Below are 20584 nucleotides of genomic sequence, written 5' to 3'. Positions count from 1 at the left end.
ATTTTGAGGGACTTATTATCTCTTATAATAAAATATTTTTAATTTTTTTATTTTTTATAATTATATTAAAAATTTTATATTTATATAAAAACAATATTTAATTATATTTTTTTTCTCTATTTTATTGACGAAAATACAATACGTATTATCACTTACTGAAATAAAATTAATTTTTTTTTATATGATTAAAAATTAAAAGAGAAATAAGTTGACAGTAGATACAGTATATAAAATCGATGAGATTCAATATTATTTTTAAGCATGACAGTAGATACAGTATTTTCGTCCATAAAATCGATGAGATTCAATTTGATATAAATATTTGATCCTACAAATATCCACGTCATCCATACGTTGACCGTCGACCTATGATTGACACGCGCGTCGCACCTCGACGAGCCAAAAGCACGCACATCAAAGCGACACCGCTAGCGGGCGAACCAAACCACGAATTGATCCGCCAAAATCGTTGTCCGGTGAAGAGGCGGAATCGCGGTCCAATCAAATCTGACGGCTGCATACGTTGCCACGTAAACGAGAGCATCTGGCGGTAGATCATGCGTCAGTACGGTGACGTTATGTTTGGTACACGTACACGAAGGACCCCGATGACCAATCAGCTGTCGACAGGCATCCTATGGTCGCTTCCAGCCTCGGGCAGATGATGCGGTGGTACGGTGACGTTCCTACGTGACGATGTTGATGGATGTACATGTACGAAGGACGGCATCTACCAATCAGCTGGAGAGAGAGAGAGAGAGAGAGAGCGAGAGCGAGAGCTCAATCTTGGCGTAGGGTTCGGTGGGAGTAGAAACAGGAAACCCTAAATGGAGGCTGCTCTATGTAAGACGCAAGTGGAGGAAGGAGGAGGCTGGTTTCTTGAATCATCGAGTGACTTTTGCTTCCTTTTGATGCAGACTGTTGCAGAAATATCACTCCTTGGATCAAAGCTCCGAATCAAGCTGAAGTTGGTGGTGGCATCCCTTCCATTTCCACCGGAGCAGATGATTCGACCTACATCTGAAATATCTCCACAGGGGGAGAAGAAGAATTACTAATTCCATCTAACATCTGAAGTTGGATGCCAAACCTCTACCGACTTTTCTACCCTAACTAAAATTCAAAGGATCTTTGATATGTTAATGATGCAAAGGTCTACTGGCATTTATTTGTACAGTGACTAATAATATTGGAAGAATTTTTCTTAGGATATCAGTCAAAGGAATTTGAGAGGGAGGGGATAAGGTCTTTTGTTTTTGGAGACTTGACGATGAAGTCAAGGCAAAATTAAAGATCAAACCAATCTGATTATTAGGTCATGCGGATATAATATTTAAAGACCCACTTCTATTAAATTAAATTAATTTATAGTATTTCTATTGAGGCTAAAAAACATTTTAAATCTATTAAATAGGACTGTAATTGACATAGTAATGTATCAATCATCTTATGGATCAATCCAATGCAAAAGGATGGAAGCTTTTCTTTGCCGGACATTTTTAGTGTATATAAAAAGCGAAAGCTGACGAAGAAAAATAAAATAGAACACCAATTAAAAAAAAAAAAACTCAGATTTTTCAATAATTAAATAAATTGAAAAAAGTTTTTGCATATCTTTTTATTAATAATTAATTAAATTCAAATACATAAATTAACTATAATAATAATAATTTTTTTTCATAATATAATATTTTATTATTTGGAATTTTAATTAAATTGTAATTATTTCATAATGATATATGTATATATTTTTTTTGATAAAGCTGGATTTAGAGATAGAAATATAGAAATTACAAAGGACCTTATCGTTATTAGCGCATGCCACGAGGTGGAACTCGGAATCCGCGTCCGGAGAAGTGGTTCGATGACGCAGCAGCCACCTTCTTCCACCAGTATTCTAACTGTACCAACCACAAACCGTAGTGTTACATCCCCCACTGTTAACCCGCTCGTGTACCTCCGATGTCATGGTGTGGAATTGTGGCCCTGCCGCCAACGAAAAGGAAGGTTGCGAGACGGGTATCGAACGTACGAGTAAATAGTTATTTCCGTGACCTTTGCCCTAGCTTTATATCGCTGCATGCCATCTCGCGCCTGCGAATCTCTCTCCCTCTTTTATTGTTTGCATCCCACATGATACATTGAATATACATGCGAAATCGCATCGTGTCCGTTTAAACTTCGGAAGGCAGAAGTTATCAATGAAATCGACGGCGGAGATTTCCCAACTCGCATCGTCAAACTTCGAAGGTGGGACCCTCCGAATCATCGGTTAAAGAATTCGTCTTTTCTTTGTTCAAATTTACCAGTTTACCCCTATTCACGTGTATTAATGCCACGGCATCTCTCTCCCCTCGGATTTCTTCTCCCACTCCGGCGCACCATGGAGTTCGTCTGCCCTAACGACCCGACGGTATGGTCTTGCTCTTCTTCCTCTCGCTTCTTCTGGATCTTGTTTATTTCTCCAACTCTGCAAAATTGTAATCACTAGAGTCCGATGATATCCCACAAGTGTTTCAGTTTCGGTGTTCTGATGCTTGGTTTTGTTTGATTCCTCGCAATTAGAGCTAGTTTATGCGTGTTTCGGTCGACTGTTTCCCGTTCGTCTTTTGTCTTGCAGGTGTGGGATGGGAAAGGCTTCACGCAATGCTTCGAGAATATATATCCTTTTTGCTTGCTGTGCTTCCTCTGTACTCGCTTCTTATTGGTTTTCGATCCATCTTTTCCTTAAGTTTGACACGGTATTGGGGTTCGGAGCAAATATGGTGACTGTGAGTGCGGTTCTCATTCTCGGATTGACACAGAGGAGCTCTGGAAAAAATAGGGTAACTGGATTTACATTCTTTACTTTGTTATAGTCTTATTAACGGTAACTTAATCTGTTTGATCTTGTTCAGTTCCTTTTCTGAATGGACCAACAATTTCTTGTTTGGTGCTATTTATAATGCGCACGCTTTCTTGGCACTTCTTTTAGTAGACTTTTGGTTCTTACAGCACTACTTGGACCAAACATCATTATAATTTCAATAAGCTTGGTACGGTTATGCAACATCAGAGGATCAAGACTCTACACAAGTACACATATAACATCTATTTTTCAGTCATTCATAACCGTTCTTTTGTTTTACAGGATGTCAGGGTAGACCACTTAAAACTGGTCTGTTTACAAATTGTCTCAGCTTTTGGAGTTATCCTTGGTCTATACGAAATATATTTGCTTGTTAAGAACAATCTTGAAGGACATATTAGCGAGAGTCATTATTGGTTCTACCGATGCTCTCAGCTTAGTTCTTGGGTAAGCTATCTAGACCTTTTTATATATATGCCAAGATCACTTGAAATAATATCCACCCTATTCTTAACCTCTTCTATGTATCGAGCATTTCTACAGATGGTACTTCTTCTAGCCTCAAAATTGGAGCACTGGTTCTATGTGTTTTGTAATCCCATCTTGTGCTTTTGGTGGATCGTAAAGCCTCTTCTGGAGATCCCTCATCTTCTGTGGAGTTTATCATCGCTAGAGGTATTACTTAAAAGGAGACTTGAATGTATCAAACTAGGGTCCCACCAAATTCTGATATAAAATTTTATCTGATGTCATTTATTTTCTATCATGAAATCTGGAAAAAAAATATTTTCTTGATCGAAAAAGGGTTTAAAAGCACAACTGAAGTTGTAATAGTCTAAGCATTTTGCCTTTTGACAGAGGGAAATGTGAAGAGACACATTATTATATTCTAAAATTCAATACAAAACATGTACTTTTTAAATTTTTATAGCATATCTTCATAATCAAAATGCAATTATTTATCTTAGTAACATCTACCATTGAGATTTCTTAAGAGCATGATGTAACAGGTGATTACATGTTTTAAGGAGAGTTCTTCGCTCTTAGCGGAATTCGTGTTTGGTCTTTTGGTCATTGTGATTAGATTGATGCATGCTCCCAGTTACAAGAGGTATTGTTATCTTTAGCTCATAGATCACTGGATGATCTGTTTCTGTATTTCTACTTTGTCTACTTATTACTTTATTTTTGTAATCCTTGATGTGCCTTTTGTTTAAAGAAGTGCTTGATGTTTTACATTTACTTGGTGATAGATATATAAACATATATCAAGTACATCATTTGTTGACAAAAAAAATGAAGGTCAAGATATTAATTGGGTGCTTAAAGCTTTAAATGGTATCACATTAAGGATTTCTGAGTGCTTAGGTCTGGTATTAAATTGTTAGAGTTGCAACACAGCGTACAAAATTGATGAATAACAATACTTAACAATGTTGAACTGCATTAAGTATGCTTTTTCTATTATGTATTTAATACATCATATTGGCATACAAATCTTTCTAGTTTGTTGATTTTTAGTTACTGTATGCAGCTTAGTATTTTAGATCTAATTTGGAACTTCAATATTTGATTCGATCAATTTGTCTTTCCCAGTTGGATTTGTGTCATTCTATTTGTGATGTTTAGCATTAATTGCTATGGTTTTGATTTTGTTGTTCTTGTCTTGTGGTACTGAAATTTGAGATTGTACCTAATTGGAAATTGTTTAGTGATTTAGAGAAGTTTGACAGGTTCATTCGTTAAATTATCACTTTTTTAAAGATTTGGAAGAGTTATAAGTGACTGTAAGTCTTTACAAGGGATGGCTTCTTTTAGTATACTATATAGAGTCATACTTAAATCACAATAAGGGATATGTATCCATGGTACAAGGGATGGCTTATACCATGGTATGGAGATGCTTGTCCAATTATAACACTATCAGTTTTATTTTGATGAAAGATTAAATAGCAATAACAATAACCAATAACCATATAATCAGTGGGGGATTGAGCTCAACTATTATTCCTCTCTTTTTGATTATTAGATGTTGCCTAATAATATGTAGGCAATTGCTTGTTTGACTCTGGAAAAAGAAAAACTTCTTAGTTACTTTTTTCCCTCTCTTTTTCAAATCCTTTCATGTTCAAGGATTAATTTCATGTTGTGCAAAGTCAACAAAAGGTTAAAGGAAATAATAAAGAAATCACACTATGTTAAGAGGTACCTTAGACAAAGAAAGAACAACATATGTCCACCACTATAGGCCAAAGCACCATCCATGCTAGAAACAAAGGAATGATATCTAGGGCTTGTTGATGTGATCTAGGTGGGGCTCACTTGCCTTTATGATACGTATAATAATCATAAACTTCCGTGGATTAGTGTAAAGGACAACTCTCTGGATTTGGGGTGTGAAGGGGATGGTGGGCTAGAAACCATAGAGGGAAAAAGAAGACTGCAGGAATAAACTCACAATTTAGGAAGAACAAACAACTCTAGGTTAGCCGGTGTATGAATAACATAAATGTTCTGTTCATGTTTTTTGATTTAAAACTCCCTGTTTGCTTCTAAACAAAAGACCATGTTATATATGACAAAACCTGCATAATCATATTCAAAAGGAGATAACCAATACATATGGTTTGTGTTTCTGATTACTGTTCATGATAGAGTGCCAGTATGGGTAAAGTAGTTCCTTATTTTATTTATTCTTTCCTTTGACTTCAAGAAATACTAAATGAACATAGACATAATAAAAACTTTAGAAAACATCAGCAACTTTACCATCCTATCCAAGTTTAAATAGAATAGAAACTTATCTAATTGTTCTTCCCAAATGGCTAACAAAAATAATCCAAAATCCCTAAAAAATGAAAGAGACTCAATTTAATTTAAACTCCATATCAAGGTAGGCAATACCGAATGATACCGCCCGGTATGGGCGGTACGTACTGGTCCGATGGCATATCGGTATATGAATCGCCCGTTACCAGGCAGAACGAAAATTAATAATAAAATAATATAAATAGTTTATATATATATATATATTAGAAAAAGGCGACGTTCTGTAACGGACAAACTTCTAAACAAGATGTTGGATGTAATGCTATGTCTGTCCGTTGTCTTTTGGCATGTTCATGCCTTGTATAGCAGGTAGAGGGGCGGCCGAAGGCTTATAAGTCCCATTTTAGTTGGGTTGGTGGCCTCTTTAGGCTTGTAAATAAAGGTTGTGTCATGTGGACACATTCGAGAGCTTCTCGGTCTGTAATGGACCATTTTACCCTTTGTTGTGCAACTATTCAGAGCTTGTAAAGTCTGTTTGTAATTTGCATTGTCTATGAAGTGTTTTTCGGACATGTTTGCTTGTGGATCCCGATTGAGGCGTTCTCTTTAACCCGTTCTCTCTTTTGTTGGTCCTAAGGGACAATGGGAGTCTTCGGGGAGGCTGACCTTTGCGGACGGACGCGCGAGGGTGCCGCACGCCTTAGGCAAAACCAGCTAAGGTCGTGACATTATGGTATCAGAGCAGGACAAGCACTCATAGAAACACTTGACATGCAAACGTGGGGGACCTAGTGGGGCTGCATGGAGGGCAGTCAGCACACGCGCGACCGTTTGAGGGAAAACGGGCATGGAGATGTAGGGAAAAGAGTCGCTCAGAGGAGCGGGCATCTGACATTGGCATTCAGAGGAATGGCCAACCCTTCGCGCAAGAGGCACCACGAGAACAGGCAAGCTTGGAAGAATGCGGAGCGCACAAAGGTTGGGATGGCTGAGTTTGAGCTATGGCTCAACGTTGACAACTATACTTGATGGTGCTCTAGGCAGGCGAGGCGCTTGGCAAGAATGAGACCATCCAAGGTGGAATGAGTTGCTCAACGACCAAAAGAGTAATGCAAAGCTCACAGAGGTGAGGGGAATTGCTAACTCGAAGAATTTGGTACTCATGCATGGGCTTGTATGCGGACAATGGAATGTTCGTGGCCATCCCAAGGCGGCCGAGACTCGGCGCCAATGGAGCATTAAAACTTTCTCTTCGGCATGCAAAGGATACGTCCGTAGAAGGCTGAAGTGTGCAACGAGTTCAGCATGTTGCTAGGCCTTGAGGGGTGCAGTGGTGGCTGTATTGACGTGGAGGCGCAATCTAGCAAGTGCGTTTGCAAGAGGCAGAACAATGCACAGTTTGTTCAGCAGATCGGAGTAGTCCAAGGGGATGGTGGTCTCCAAAACGAAGAGAGATGTTGCTCCAACGAGACAGTTATCCAGGAGGGATATGTCTCGGCACTCCAGAGGGAGAATCATGTGAGACGGACTTCACATATTGAGGAGGAGTACCTCACAAACAACAACCCCACGAAGCTCAATGGACTGAGCAAGCAACGAGGAGTTGCCGCATGATCTCGCTCGAGGGAATGCATTGGTGGATGCATTGCGAGATCAAGTGGGGGAGCGACCTGAAGCAACTTAAATGAAGGCACACTTAGAGTCGATATGGAGATCGGACTCAAGGGAGGGCTGACCCGTGGAATGGTGGGCGCGAGGGCCACCATCGACTCAATGCAAGAACGAGGAGCGGAGCAACTTGGGTGTAACTTGGCGAAGTACCCAAGCCGCATGAAGGGAGCCAGCAGTGAAGTTGGAACATGGAGCAGAAGCATAGTGCTTTCCTTAGACAGAGGTCAAAGACATGAACTCTTGCAGAGGCAAGGGTAGGATCATGTTGTTCCATGGGTCCTTCTTTCTGACGGAGCGGACTCATCTTGCATGGTGCCAAAGACGAAGGGAGTTTCGCGGCACATGCACCTTAACTCGGAAGAGCATTTGATGGAGGAACTAAGGCGACTCAACTTGCGGAGGCGAAGTTGGGTTCAGAAGGCCTTAGCACGGGGCAAGAGGACGCAGAGGCGGGTACTCTTGAAGAATATGCCACAGTGTTGCCATTTGAGTTGCTATGAAGGAAGCAGTGCGCAGCGGAGATTGTGCTGGTAGGGGCAGAGGCCTAGGATCCAGACAATGGTGCACAGATCAGTGAAGTCGGTGGACTTCGAGAGCTACTAGGCGACGGACTGTCCTAGAGCGGTGCTTCATCTAGGTGTGACCCAGGAGTGGGTGGATGAAGATCGATTGCCAGAGGAGCGAACAAAATCGAAGGTGGAAGGGACCCTGCGATGTATTGGCAGAGGCCACACATGAAGGGTTCACAATTCGAGTTTATTCCACAAGGATCAGAAGGCAATGGAGATGTCACCAGGAGGCGACATGGTGCAGCGGATCGTGGTGGAACAGTTCGTGGCAGTGCGATACACACAATCAGTCCCGTGAGGGATGAGATCATATGGAGGTATGATCGGGAGTTACTGGAAGCTCCACTTCGATGAACGACACGACGGCAAGAAGGGCTATGGATTCAAGGAGTGAAGGCCATGGTACCGCAGAGGCGGGTCTTCCGGGCGTGCATCGAATTTTGCATCGGATGAAAGCCTTGGTCATCAGCATATGGGGGCTGTGTTCCACCAAGGGAAAAGTTCGAATGCAAGTACCAGTGAGTTCCATGGGAGGGACTTGATCATACAGAGGTATGATCGAAGCAGCTGGAGAGTTGGACTGCTCCAGAGCTGCTATTCGCTTAAGGGAGCCTGACAAGTCAGAGGACAAGGTCGAGTAAGCGAACGTTGCTACCAAGGAAGCTAAGGAGAACAGAATCGGTGCAAACTCTACAACGTGATGGCAGAGGCCATGCATGGGAGTTGCAGTCTGTCTATCCATCGACCAAACAGACTGCTTGGAGAACACAGTGGTGTTGAAGCAGGGGGTCGAAAGGGGCGAGGAAGCGACGACGAGTCCAGAGGGACTTAGCTACCCAAAATCAAGCATCAGTTAGAATGGAGGTGGACTCAGAGGAGTGCCACGGAGACATCTCTACTGATTGTGAAGAAAAGGGATATAGAGGCGAGGCGACGGATAGTAGGGCCATGGGCATGACAGCGCCATGGTACCGCAGAGGCGGGACTTCCGTGCAAGTCATTGATCCCTTGCTCTCATGGAGGGAGAGCGCTTGGTCGTGAAAGGGGCCGAGGAGGTGGAGCATGCAGAGGCAATCTCCAAGTACCGAGACAAGGCTGAAGGGCAGAGGCCAAGAAACTTCGTAAGACCGGTGTCAACAAGTTTCTCATCAAGATAGCCGTAAGTGAAGGACTTCGGGTCATGCAAGAGTGCACGACCAAGGAACGAAGTAGGCAGTACGCGGTGCTGTACCTTTGCTACTCAGTGGAGTAGGCGGCAGGGTTGATGGAGAAGACGGTACAATCCCAGAGGCGACCTCATCTATCAGAGAATTACTCCAAGTTGGGGTGAAAACTTCCTGCATTCCAGAAGTTCAATGGCTTTGAGAAGGTGAATCACAGTAGCTAACTCAACGCAAGGAGTGCAAACACTTCAAGTGCTTCAGAAGTGTGAGCAAAGAGCAGGCGAAGACCAGTAACCAGCTCGATGCATGAAGTACAACCTCGAGGAGGCGGGCGAAGTCAAAGTAACCTTTGCCTTCTCAACTCTTAAGAGAATGGGCGAAACCGAGTACCCCAGTTCTCTTATCTATCCAGCAGAGGAGCTCTGCACAAGTTCAAAGACCCTTCGAAGATAATGGAAGACAATAGTTGTCAAATCCTCACCAACGGTGATCAGTGCTACTGAGAGTAGATCGTCCGCTTCATTTCCCAACGAAATGCCAATCGAAAGCGGAAGTGATGCGAACCTACTTGGATGTGACAACTAACTGAAAGAAGAGTCAATGAGCAGATTTTGTGGAGGAAGGACCCAAAACTTCAGAAGTTTGCGAGGCGATGCTCGTTAAAGCTCCAACAAGCATCCACCCAGTTCAAGCAGCATGTGGAAATTTTTCGAGACTGGCGCAGAAAAGATGGTCTTTTCCTTCATTTGGTGGATCCGCAAGAATCGACAAGGATCAACACAACTCAGCCAACCCCACACCAGAGTCAGAGTCATTGGCGAGTTGAAGCAGCATGGCGGATCAAAGGTTCGACTACTCAGAAACAGCAGCGGAGAGCAGCTGGGAGCCAGGAGGCGCATTGCAGCTGGAGCAGAAGATTGAAGACTCAGCAAAGGCGAAGAGTTGCAGTGTTCACAAAGGCTTCGACGAGGACGTCGAAGGGATAAGTGGGGGAGAATGTAACGGACAAACTTCTAAACAAGATGTTGGATGTAATGCTATGTCTGTCCGTTGTCTTTTGGCATGTTCATGCCTTGTATAGCAGGTAGAGGGGCGGCCGAAGGCTTATAAGTCCCATTTTAGTTGGGTTGGTGGCCTCTTTAGGCTTGTAAATAAAGGTTGTGTCATGTGGACACATTCGAGAGCTTCTCGGTCTGTAATGGACCATTTTACCCTTTGTTGTGCAACTATTCAGAGCTTGTAAAGTCTGTTTGTAATTTGCATTGTCTATGAAGTGTTTTTCGGACATGTTTGCTTGTGGATCCCGATTGAGGCGTTCTCTTTAACCCGTTCTCTCTTTTGTTGGTCCTAAGGGACAATGGGAGTCTTCGGGGAGGCTGACCTTTGCGGACGGACGCGCGAGGGTGCCGCACGCCTTAGGCAAAACCAGCTAAGGTCGTGACAGTTCGGCGACGTCATCGACGGGGAAGGAAAAGGCGACGTCGCCGAGGCGATGCGACGCCACCTTTTAAATTAAAAAAAAAAAAATAATATTATATATATATATTAATTTATATATATATATATAAACGAGGTGATGTCGCCCCGCTTGGGAGAAGAGAGAGGCGACGTCGCCAAGTTATATATATATATATATATATATATATACCGCTCGGTATACCGTTTCGTACCGTACCGAGCGAATGTCGAAACGTCGGTACGGTACGGTATTGCGAACCTTGCTCCATATCATAAGAAAAAAGGAAGAGTTAAAAATATCCTTGTAGGATTCTGTCGATCAATTTGATAACTAAAATCCTCTTATATATATAGGCTCAACCTAATACAGAAAATGGTAGCTAATACTCTGAAATGATGGTTGGTGCAGTTAAATTATCATGGCAATCTTGCATAATTTACAAATGATCAAGTAGACGTACAATGGGATCTTGAATTGAAGGTTGTGGAGAGTCCTGTGTACCTATGTTCAACCTCAACTTACACTGAGTATGTGCCATTCTCATCCACAACAAAAAGGATCCTAGAGTTCGTTCCTTTGCCATGAGAGATCATCTCCAGGTAGAAAGCTAAAAGTAATTGTAATTTCATAAATATCGCTAAGATCATTGGCCCTAGTCCCAAGTAAACAACTAGCTTTTTGAAGTTTAGTAAGAATCCAAAAGAGGCTGTCCCCATATTCTGCATTCATATAAGCAGTGCTTAAGCTTCAAACCAACAAACTTGGTTATATAGCTATAGAAAATGATTTTTGCTAGGCAATCAGCTCAGCAATATCTTTGATGCTTCACCTGTTTTGTCTCATGGCCACAAACATCTTTAATCAATCTTATGTAGAAACAATGCTTATTGTATTTTATTTATGCTTGCAAGTGGCAACAATAAAGCCAAACATCTGCTATATTTTCAGGAAAGTTGACTCTATAGAGGATCCTCTTCTCTCATGCAATACAGAGACAAAAGGTCAAACTGAATGTCTGGTATGTTCACTTCCTCACGTATATTTACACTGGATATGGTATTCTGATTGTTCTTATTTGAACGCTGGTTATGGATGTGTATTTTTTTTACCTGATTTAGTGATATGCAACAAATATAGAATTTCTTTTTTAAAATATCTTTACTCAAGATGTACATATGGATTTATCTCTACTGTGATTTCTTACTCTTGATTCTCAGAAGTTATTGTTTTTAGCATTGTTTGATGTATCACCTGAAATAATACAAAACGGGTGATACGTACTGGTGTGCCGGCTTATCAGTATCCGGATGAGTGTCATTTCAGGGGTATGTATGAAACATTCCAGAATATGGTCAGTACAGATGATGTATTCATGCTGTATCAGGTGATATAGGTCGGTACTGGTCGGAATTTGAACCCAAATTGGGTCAAGTTTGCATTGATCGTTGGGGCCTCTTCTGGGCTTTAAATCCCCGCCCTCCCCTCTTTATCACTCACCGTCACTCAGTCTCTCATTCTTACTCTCTTTCTCACACTCACTAGTGGTTAAAGTTCCTATTCAGTATCAAACTATTGATTTGGATAGAAGATAAATTCCTATTCATTTATGCCTTAGACACTCTATTCTTATTTAAATACAATAAAATTACCATTAAATTGTAGAAAAAAACTTAGAAAAGGATTTTTTTTGAATTTCAGATCATTTTTTTGTCTTTTTTCTGAAAACTGGTATGTACCAACATATTGACATATGGTAGTGGGTACTGACCAGAACGTATTGGTCCATTCATGAATCGCTATCACCGGCCGGCACGATATAGTGGTCCATGGTATCCAGTGCATACAAATTGTTCTCATGCTTCATTTCTTGAGTTATAAAAGGAAGTAGTATGGATATCTTGTTTAATGAGATATTTTCATGGCTTATGTTTATTAAGTGATATATTGTGTGCTGTGGTGCTTTATAACAAAATTTTAATGTTGTGGTATCATTAGAAGAAGGATTCTGTTGGGCATTGCTATACATATGTTAACATGGTCTTTTAAGTGTTAATGTGGTATGCATTTAGACTTTGACTTTGTGAAGTTGGCATCTGAATTTGTAATAGGTTTGCCTGAGAAACCTATATTATTAATGTAGCTTAAGGATTCATGTGTTGTCAGTCAGTCATGAGTGTTGGCATAGGGTTGCCATCATACTTTACTATGTCATATATTACATGCCTGGTTAACTGTTGACTGTTGAGGTACATGGTAATCCATGGTGTTTGATACTTAGGGAAGGCTTATTATGCAATAAGCCCTTGAACCTTGCTGGTATCTTTCCAAAGTTGTCCCAACCAGCATCAGCTTAGGCATGTTAGTAGAATGCTCAGCTGTTCTTTAGTGGAGTCTTCTATATAATTATTAGAATGCTTCATACAAGATGCAGCTACAAAATAGAGAATAAGGAAAAAAAATTAAGGTTCTTACCCTAAGTAGGACACACAATGAGAAGCAACAATCTCTACAACTCAAAATATTAAAAAGAGCATCTAGGAACTAATAGAGTGACTTTTTAGTTTCAAACTCCATTGATCAATCTCAAGGTCTCCGAAGCAAGGAATGAAACTTGAGTTTGACTTTGGTTTCTATTTCTATGATTGAAGTTGAACAGTCTTGGATTTAATGTTTTGGCTTCTTAAGTGCATTAAAATTTTTAATAAAAACATAGGTTAAAATAAAATGAAAAATAAGCAAAACATGAAAAGGTCGATAATTTATTGTGTTATAAAAGGGTGAACTAGAGCATGAGTCTCCTGCATTGCAGGGTCTAGGGAGGGTCAATGTATGCGCCCTTACCTCTATAAGTTGATTTGATGAAGAACACTAGTCTTCTAAATCACAAGCCATTAACCTTATCATTGTACCTACTACCTAGGCTTCTCTCAATCCTAGATAGTAGATATATCTTCTGACATCATCCATGATTCATAATTTCAAATAGTTGTAATGTGAGGCAAGGAAATTATTTCTTTAGGCAAGGGCAGTTGAGGAACTTGTAAGCTTAAGAAACTAAAAGAGTATTAGTGTTATGTGTTCATTTTCATTTAGATTATGTTTAAAAAAAAAGGGTGGCACAATTAACAAGGTTCCTTCCAAGGTGGGATTTTGAAAGGGTCAATATGCATAATCTTATTTGTACAAGTAGAGAGATTGATCTTAAGTTTTGAACCTTAGTCATGCTGGTTGCAAAGGAGCAACTTTACTATGATACACAAGGCTTGTCCTCTTACCCAACTCATGTATTAATAATTAATAATAAGTGAGCCCCATGTTAGCCTGGACTTAGAGATTCTTTTTGTCTTCTTTCTTCTATTCTTTTGGGAGGTTGGATGGGTGGGATAGGGGGGTTGAGAGCAATGGGCATGATCAACTCAAGTCCACACACTTGATGTCCTTTTGTAAGGAGTCTAAGAACAGTTTAAAAAAAAACACATTTATCTTGTTATTAATGGGATCTTGGATTCTTGCAGAAGGTAGCCAAAAAAAAATTATTACAAGCTAAAGGAATTTTGAAGAAGATCATTGATTTTAATTGGATTTGAAGACAGAAGCTGGGCTGGGAAAGGTTGATTTGTGTGGCTTTCTTGAGGAAAATGTGTATGTCTCCCTCATTTGTGCACCCTCTCACAAAGGTTTTACATCAGTTTTACATTGAAGTTGCAAAACATTATTGTTTCAATAGATCTTGCTGAAACTAGATGTTTCTGATCTTTGGCCTTGGTTCAGCACGGATGCAGCTGGAACTTAAAATTATGCTCTAGAGCATGAACTTCACAATCTATGAATTCAGCAGCATCATGGATGGTAAATTTGGAGCTCAAATAGTCTCTAATAAAGGTTCTATAGATGGTATAACGGTTAACTTATTTTTTAAAGTGGGTACTTGTTTGTTTTTGATACAATGATAAGGTTGCTCCCGTGCGACCTTGGTGATCCCTCCCCAGACCTTGTATTGGCGGGAGCCTCGTGCACTAGGATGCTTGCTTTTGTCAAACTTCATATTGCTTTATGAATTAGGGTCCATATTTGTTATGGTACTGTTTGTTGGTTTGTATCCTCAAGATTATGATGCTTGCTGTTTTTTAATTTGTAATTCGCTAATAATGTACTAGTCCTGTTTGTAGTAAAGCTTATCAAACTAATAGTCTTCAATTTTTCTTTCTTAATAGATAACTTTGGCAAGTCAATTCTGTTTGTATCTGCAAAGGAATTTGCTGCCTGAAATGTTTCTTCTTTTTTATTTGTATTATGCCATTTTGGCTTATGATACTAACCTTATTTCTTCTGTCAACTCTTTAGGATGGGAAATCTGTCAGCTGTTGGCAGCTTCTTATGTTCAAATTTGTTAACATGATGATGGATATTGGTGTGACCAGGCAACTTGATTTTCAAGATTTAGTTCCATTGCCTTGTGAGCTTAAGCCTTCTTTATGTCATACTGCATTATTGGATTGCTGGAAAGCTGAGATGAATAAGCATTACTCCGATCCGTCGCTGTTTAGAGCTATGTACCATGCATATGGTTGGCCTTATTTGCGTCTAGGTTTGCTAAAGGTTTTGATTCCTTTTTCATCGAAACAATATAAATATTTAATTTTTGAGTACTTACGAGTTACAACATCTTTGCTTTTCTATGCTCTTTCATATTTGCTAAACATAAGACTTCTTTAGTTTTGGCTTAGAACTAGGTTTTTGAAGTTTTGTTTTTTTAAAAAATTTGACTAAATAATATTCCTCACTCAGTAAAAATGTGAGATGGTTTTAACTTCTGAAGGTTTTAGCATGTCTTATACTTGCATGGCCGCATGGGGAAGTATATCCTTCATCACTAGAGGGTTTTTGTGATTATCTTGAGCTTGTTCTTCCAGTATGGACTTATTTGATGCAAAAACAATGAGTTTTATCTCCAATATTATCCTCCATATTGTTTTTCTTAACATTAATATTCTTCCTTTTAGATAGCATAGAATGAGAAGGAAATACTCCCACCATGGGGGGCTTTTGCATGGGCTTTGCTATATGTCATGTATCCTTTTCAATCTGTTCTTGATAAACTATTTTGTAGCCATTCTTGTTACTTCAAGTTTTCGTTTAATGCTAATTTATAGGCATCTTATTGGATTATCAATCCTAAATTCTGCAGAAGGCATTCATAATGTCAAAAGGATTGGTGTTGCTTAGCTATTTTCGTGAAAATTTTTAACCCATTTTCTCATACTTCATCTAATTTTAAAGAGCATTGTAGGAGATTTAAAATTTTAAATCATGGATTCAAGTATCTCAATGTACCTGACTATACTGTAGTGTTCCTATTGCTCATTGTATCTCACTATGTTGACACTTCAACTTTTTCTTTTAATTTTTTTCTAGTGATTTACTAAAATATACTTTCATGATTTCATCCAAAGTGGCCCCATATAGGGTTGGTACACCATATTCAATTCCTTGGTTTGGCTCTAAGTTACACCTTATATGAATAATTCACTGAAATGCAGATGAAAATCACATTCCTGCTCATAGATTTATAGTTTGTTCGGACAGGTAGGTACCGGGCTGTCATGCACTTAGCTGGTTTTGCCTAAATTGTGTGGTAGCCTTGCGTGTCCATCCGCAAAGATCAGCCTCCCCGAAACTTTCTATGGTCTCTTAGGACCCACAAAAGAGAAAACGAGTTAGAGAAAGCGTCTTATTCGGGATCCACAAGCAATTATTTCAGTAAAAACTTCATAGCCAATGCAAATTACAAACATACTTCATAAGTTCTAAACGGTCGCACAACAAAGAATCCAAAATGGTCCACTACAGACCAAAATTCCCACAAGTGCCCATATGACATAACATTTGTTTGCAAGCTTAAGATGGCCACCAAAGTCAAAGAAAATGGGGCTGCGAAGCCTACTATCAGCCCTTTACATACTATACAAAGTATGAATAAAATCGAAAGACATAGATATATATGAGCATTACATCAAACATCCCGTTTATAGTTTTATTCGTGACAAGGCGGTACACACGAGTCCGAGAACTTATTCTGTCACAGACAGCCTGAAATGCTTATTTTGTTTTTTTTTCTTGTAAATGCCCCTATTGTCTAGATCTCCTGACTCATGAGGGTTCCTCTCTTCTGTCCATTGCTTGACCACCAACATCACTGTTGGCTGAAATATTGTTAGCCTCAAGTGCAATTTTCTAATTAGGTTACTTATTGCATAAGCTTTTCATAATGCTCTTTATGGTACATCTGTCCTTTATATAGTGTTAAATAACACTTGTCGATGACTGGTATTTGCTTTAGTTTTTCAGTGTGCTGCTTTTCACCTGTTTAAGAAGTCTTTTTTTCACATTCCATTAAATTTAAATCATCATTGTGTATCTTGAAAGCTGAAACACTCAATTCCAACTTTCATTGATTTTTTTATTTTCATATTATGCAGGCATTAAATGATGGTGTTGGCTTTATTGGTCCATTGCTCCTTAACAAACTTATTAGGTTTCTTCAGCAAGGTGAGGAACCATACAATGCATATGTGAAAATAGAAACAACATCCTGTTATTTCTAGTGTCGCTATGTTGTGACACACGTGTATGTATAGGTATACAAACCTAATATGTTCTCTTTGTTGATTGCAAGCTTAATTAAGTCCAGTGTCTTGCTCAAATATTTCTAAAAAAGGAAGATAAATGAAAAAGTTCATTGAAGTAGGAGTTTTTGCTATCAAGGATTTACTATTCAACATACTTGGGAGTAGTTGATGCAGGAAAGGAAATAAATCAACATTTTTGTGTTGATATTTGCATCTGAGGAGTCAAATCAAGGATTATCTTCTTAAATACTGCCAACTGATTGAAAAAAAAAAGTAAAGTTAGATTTGTTTAATATTGTCTCAGAATTTGGTGGTGAACATTTCGATTTGTTGGTCAGGGTACATTGCACATACTATATAACGACCCAATAGGCCAATAGTGCTGATATTTATTAATGAAGAGTCAAAGACATTTAATAATGAACTCCTAATTGCATAAGACAGACTAAAATGTTGACGTAACCTTTCAACTTTCATATCCGGTTCAAGTCAATAAGATAGGATGAGGCATATGATTATATTTTATTGCTAACATTCTATTGAAAACCTTGTTAAATGGTCTAGGAGCAGATCAAATGCCATGAAGTCAAGGTAATTGATATTGAAGCAATGAATTAAAACATCAGGGTCCAACCAAAAAAGGGATTTGGACTAGGTATTTTATTTAGTGATATTCTTCTTTTTATTTTTTGTAGCTTTTGATAGTTGTTTGTTTTCTTTTTCTCCCACCTTCCTCTCTCTATCTCGTATTCTTTCTCTCAACATCGCTTCTCACCTTCTCCATCTCTTCCTCCTTGTCGCCTTTCGATTGCTTCGCCAACATTGCCTCATTGTGTTGCCACTGTGCTACATCACCACTTCCTCTTCTCCCTCTGGTATGCCTCCTCAACTTGTCTTCTTCCTCTTCCTTTGCCTCCTGATCCTCCTGACCATCCTTTTCTCCTTCTCCTCCTCCTTCCCTCCATCCTTTTCTCTTGAGCCTCTTGACCAATTGCCTTGCTATCACGGACAACGTTGTAAACAGGGTGTTCGATATAATGCTCATGTATGTTTGTATATTTTGGTTTTGTTTATGCTTTACACAGTATATAGAAGGCTTGCAGTAGACTTAGTAGCCTCATTTTGATTGGCTTTTGTGGTCATTTCAGGCTTGTAAACATAGGTTATGTGCAGTCGTCGTATAGAGGCAAAACTACCTAGAAAGAAGCATCCAGGCAGCCATTTTGTGGGTTTTCTAGCTCTGCGGAGTGTCAGCTAGCATAGCACCTAGGTGCTACCCGGGTGGCACATGGCTGGATGGGCCTTTGGGATAGTGTCTAGGGTTGATTTGCTACCTTATTCCGCAGCAATGTCATATAGACATTTTTGGGGACTTTTGGCTCGGCGGACCATCTTGGACAGTTCAGAGTTTGCGAAGTTTATGTTTGTAATTTGCATTGCCTATCAAGTATTTTGCTAAAATGGCTTCTGCGTTGAGGGTAGCCAACATGCATGATCGTTTAAGGGAAACGAGTGTTGAGACGTAGAGAAAGGAGTCGCTCAAAGGAGTGGACATCTGAGATTGACATTCAGAGGAACGACCGACCCTTCACGTGAGAGGCACCACGAGGATAAGCGAGTTGGGAAGAATGCATAGTTCACAAAGGTTGAGATGGCTGAGTTTGAGCTACGACTCGATGTTGGCAACCAAACTTGACCGTGCTCAAGGCAAGCATGATGTTATTCAAAGAGAGAGAAAGGTCTCTGCCTTAGGAGTAAAGAATTGAAAGAGAGAGAAAGAAAAAGAGGAGAGGAGTCAAGGAGGAAGAGGAGAGAAGTGGAGGTGGTGGTAGCAGAGATGGAGCAGGATGAGATAAAGACGAGGAGAGGTTGGCGAAGGAAAGAGAAGAAAATTAAAGGAAATAAAAAGTGACAACTGTAACCAAGGATTTTAATTTCGAATAATACCGTTTGTATGGGGCAATATGTACCGGTACATGGATCACTCACTATCCGGCGATACCGTTGATCTATCAAAACCAGTCAATATCGATCGTCACCAACCGAAACAAGTCGGTAACGGTTGATTTCGACCGTCGCTGCCCACTATTGGGTGGTATCACCTGGTTGCGGCCTGGGAAGAAGAAGCGTTGAGGGAGAAGACACTCGAAGAAGAGGGAGAATCGGGAGAACCTCGATGCTTCCCTATCCGACACCACCCTCCCTTGACGATCTCGATCCAGGACATAACGGAGAGGCGGTGGCTCGGCATCTTGTTCGCAGCGTTCTTCGTGAAGGTCGGAGATGTTTGTGACCTTTGACGTCTTCGCTGAACGCCGCAAATGAGGAGAAGACTGCGTCTTCTTACTGTAGCACTGCTACAATGCAATACTGTAGCACTATAGTATGTTCCGTCCGGTACTGGGCGGTCCGCGTACCGGTATGTCGTCGGATCGGTACATACCGCCCGTACCAGGTTTTACCATTCGGTACTGTATACCATGGTTGTAACAACTGTTATTAAATTATAAAATAAAAAAAAAGCTTGTTACTAGTGCTGGGTAATATTTTAACTGCCTGGCATAGTCCAATACTAGTAAATGAACTATATGGAAAACTTATTAGGTGAGCTTACTGAATGGTTTGCTTTGTATTGAATCAGACCGAATGAAATTGTTTGGTTTGTATACTGGTTGATTGTCGGACTGACAAATATCGGTCTGTTGTGGTTGAAATTATAAACCTAGAGTTCTGTAACTAGTGAAACTAAATTAAGGTTAGATTGACATGAATACCTAGCCACTAAGCATTATTAGTTTTATGTGGCTATTAAAGATTTTAAAAAGAGAAACTCTAGTGCATTTTCCTGATATTATATACGAACATAAAATACTATCCCTAATTTCTGGTGGACATCTGAACATCCAGTGTGTTGTTATTATAAGTGAAAGAGCAAAGGGGGTAGTCAAATTTTTGGTCTTACTGCTTGTTTATAAAATTAGGTGGAGGTTGTAGAATATTAATTCTCCTATAATTATGATAATTCATTATAAAGTTAATGTACTCGATCCAAGAAGTTATATGTTAATTCTGAATTATAATCCATTGTTACAGGAATGTGGATCAGAAAAATGCTGCATAGGCCATGATTAGTTATTTAATGAATGTGCGTCAGAATGTGTAATGTAACACAAAGCTAAATTATAAAATGCTATATCTTTGCTTCTTTTTGTCATGGGTTCTCCATACTAGCTACAGGAGTATGTAAGCTAGCTGCCTACTTTAGATCACTGTTGCAAGGTTCTGAGTATTAACATTCTACAAGTGAAATGAAACACTTTCCATTAGGGTATTGACTGACTCAAGCATTCTGATGCCCAATGAGGTACTTCATGTGGATCAAAGCAAGGTCTTCAATTTCGAATAATACGGGCGGTACGTACCGGTCCGTCAGCAGACTGGTACACGGATCACCTACTGTCGAGCAGTATATATAT

General features: G+C 39.8%; 1 protein-coding gene across 5 annotated transcripts in view; it reads left to right on the top strand.

Annotated features, from left to right (window-relative positions):
* Positions 1 to 2364: 2364 nt before the first annotated feature.
* The window catches only part of LOC103985184 (ABC transporter C family member 13), a 51699-nt gene continuing 33479 nt past the window's right edge, over positions 2365 to 20584 (top strand). For 2 of the 5 annotated variants that reach the window (XM_065151762.1, XM_065151760.1), the window contains exons 1-9: positions 2365 to 2413; positions 2621 to 2661; positions 2741 to 2825; positions 3131 to 3295; positions 3392 to 3523; positions 3859 to 3959; positions 11428 to 11497; positions 14824 to 15078; positions 16959 to 17028. In XM_065151762.1, the coding sequence (XP_065007834.1) occupies positions 2384 to 2413; positions 2621 to 2661; positions 2741 to 2825; positions 3131 to 3295; positions 3392 to 3523; positions 3859 to 3959; positions 11428 to 11497; positions 14824 to 15078; positions 16959 to 17028 (949 nt within the window). In that variant the 5' untranslated portion in view covers positions 2365 to 2383. Of the gene's footprint in view, positions 2414 to 2620; positions 2662 to 2740; positions 2826 to 3130; positions 3296 to 3391; positions 3524 to 3858; positions 3960 to 11427; positions 11498 to 14277; positions 14329 to 14823; positions 15079 to 16958; positions 17029 to 20584 lie in introns of those variants that run through there. The other 3 variants (XM_065151761.1, XM_065151763.1, XM_065151764.1) reach the window with 3 other exon arrangements.

This window comes from Musa acuminata, chromosome BXJ3-5 (genome assembly GCF_036884655.1).
Source record: "Musa acuminata AAA Group cultivar baxijiao chromosome BXJ3-5, Cavendish_Baxijiao_AAA, whole genome shotgun sequence".
NCBI lineage: Eukaryota > Viridiplantae > Streptophyta > Magnoliopsida > Zingiberales > Musaceae > Musa > Musa acuminata.
The sequence above is the reverse complement of the archived record's forward strand: the minus strand, read 5'-3'. Positions and strand labels throughout refer to the sequence as shown.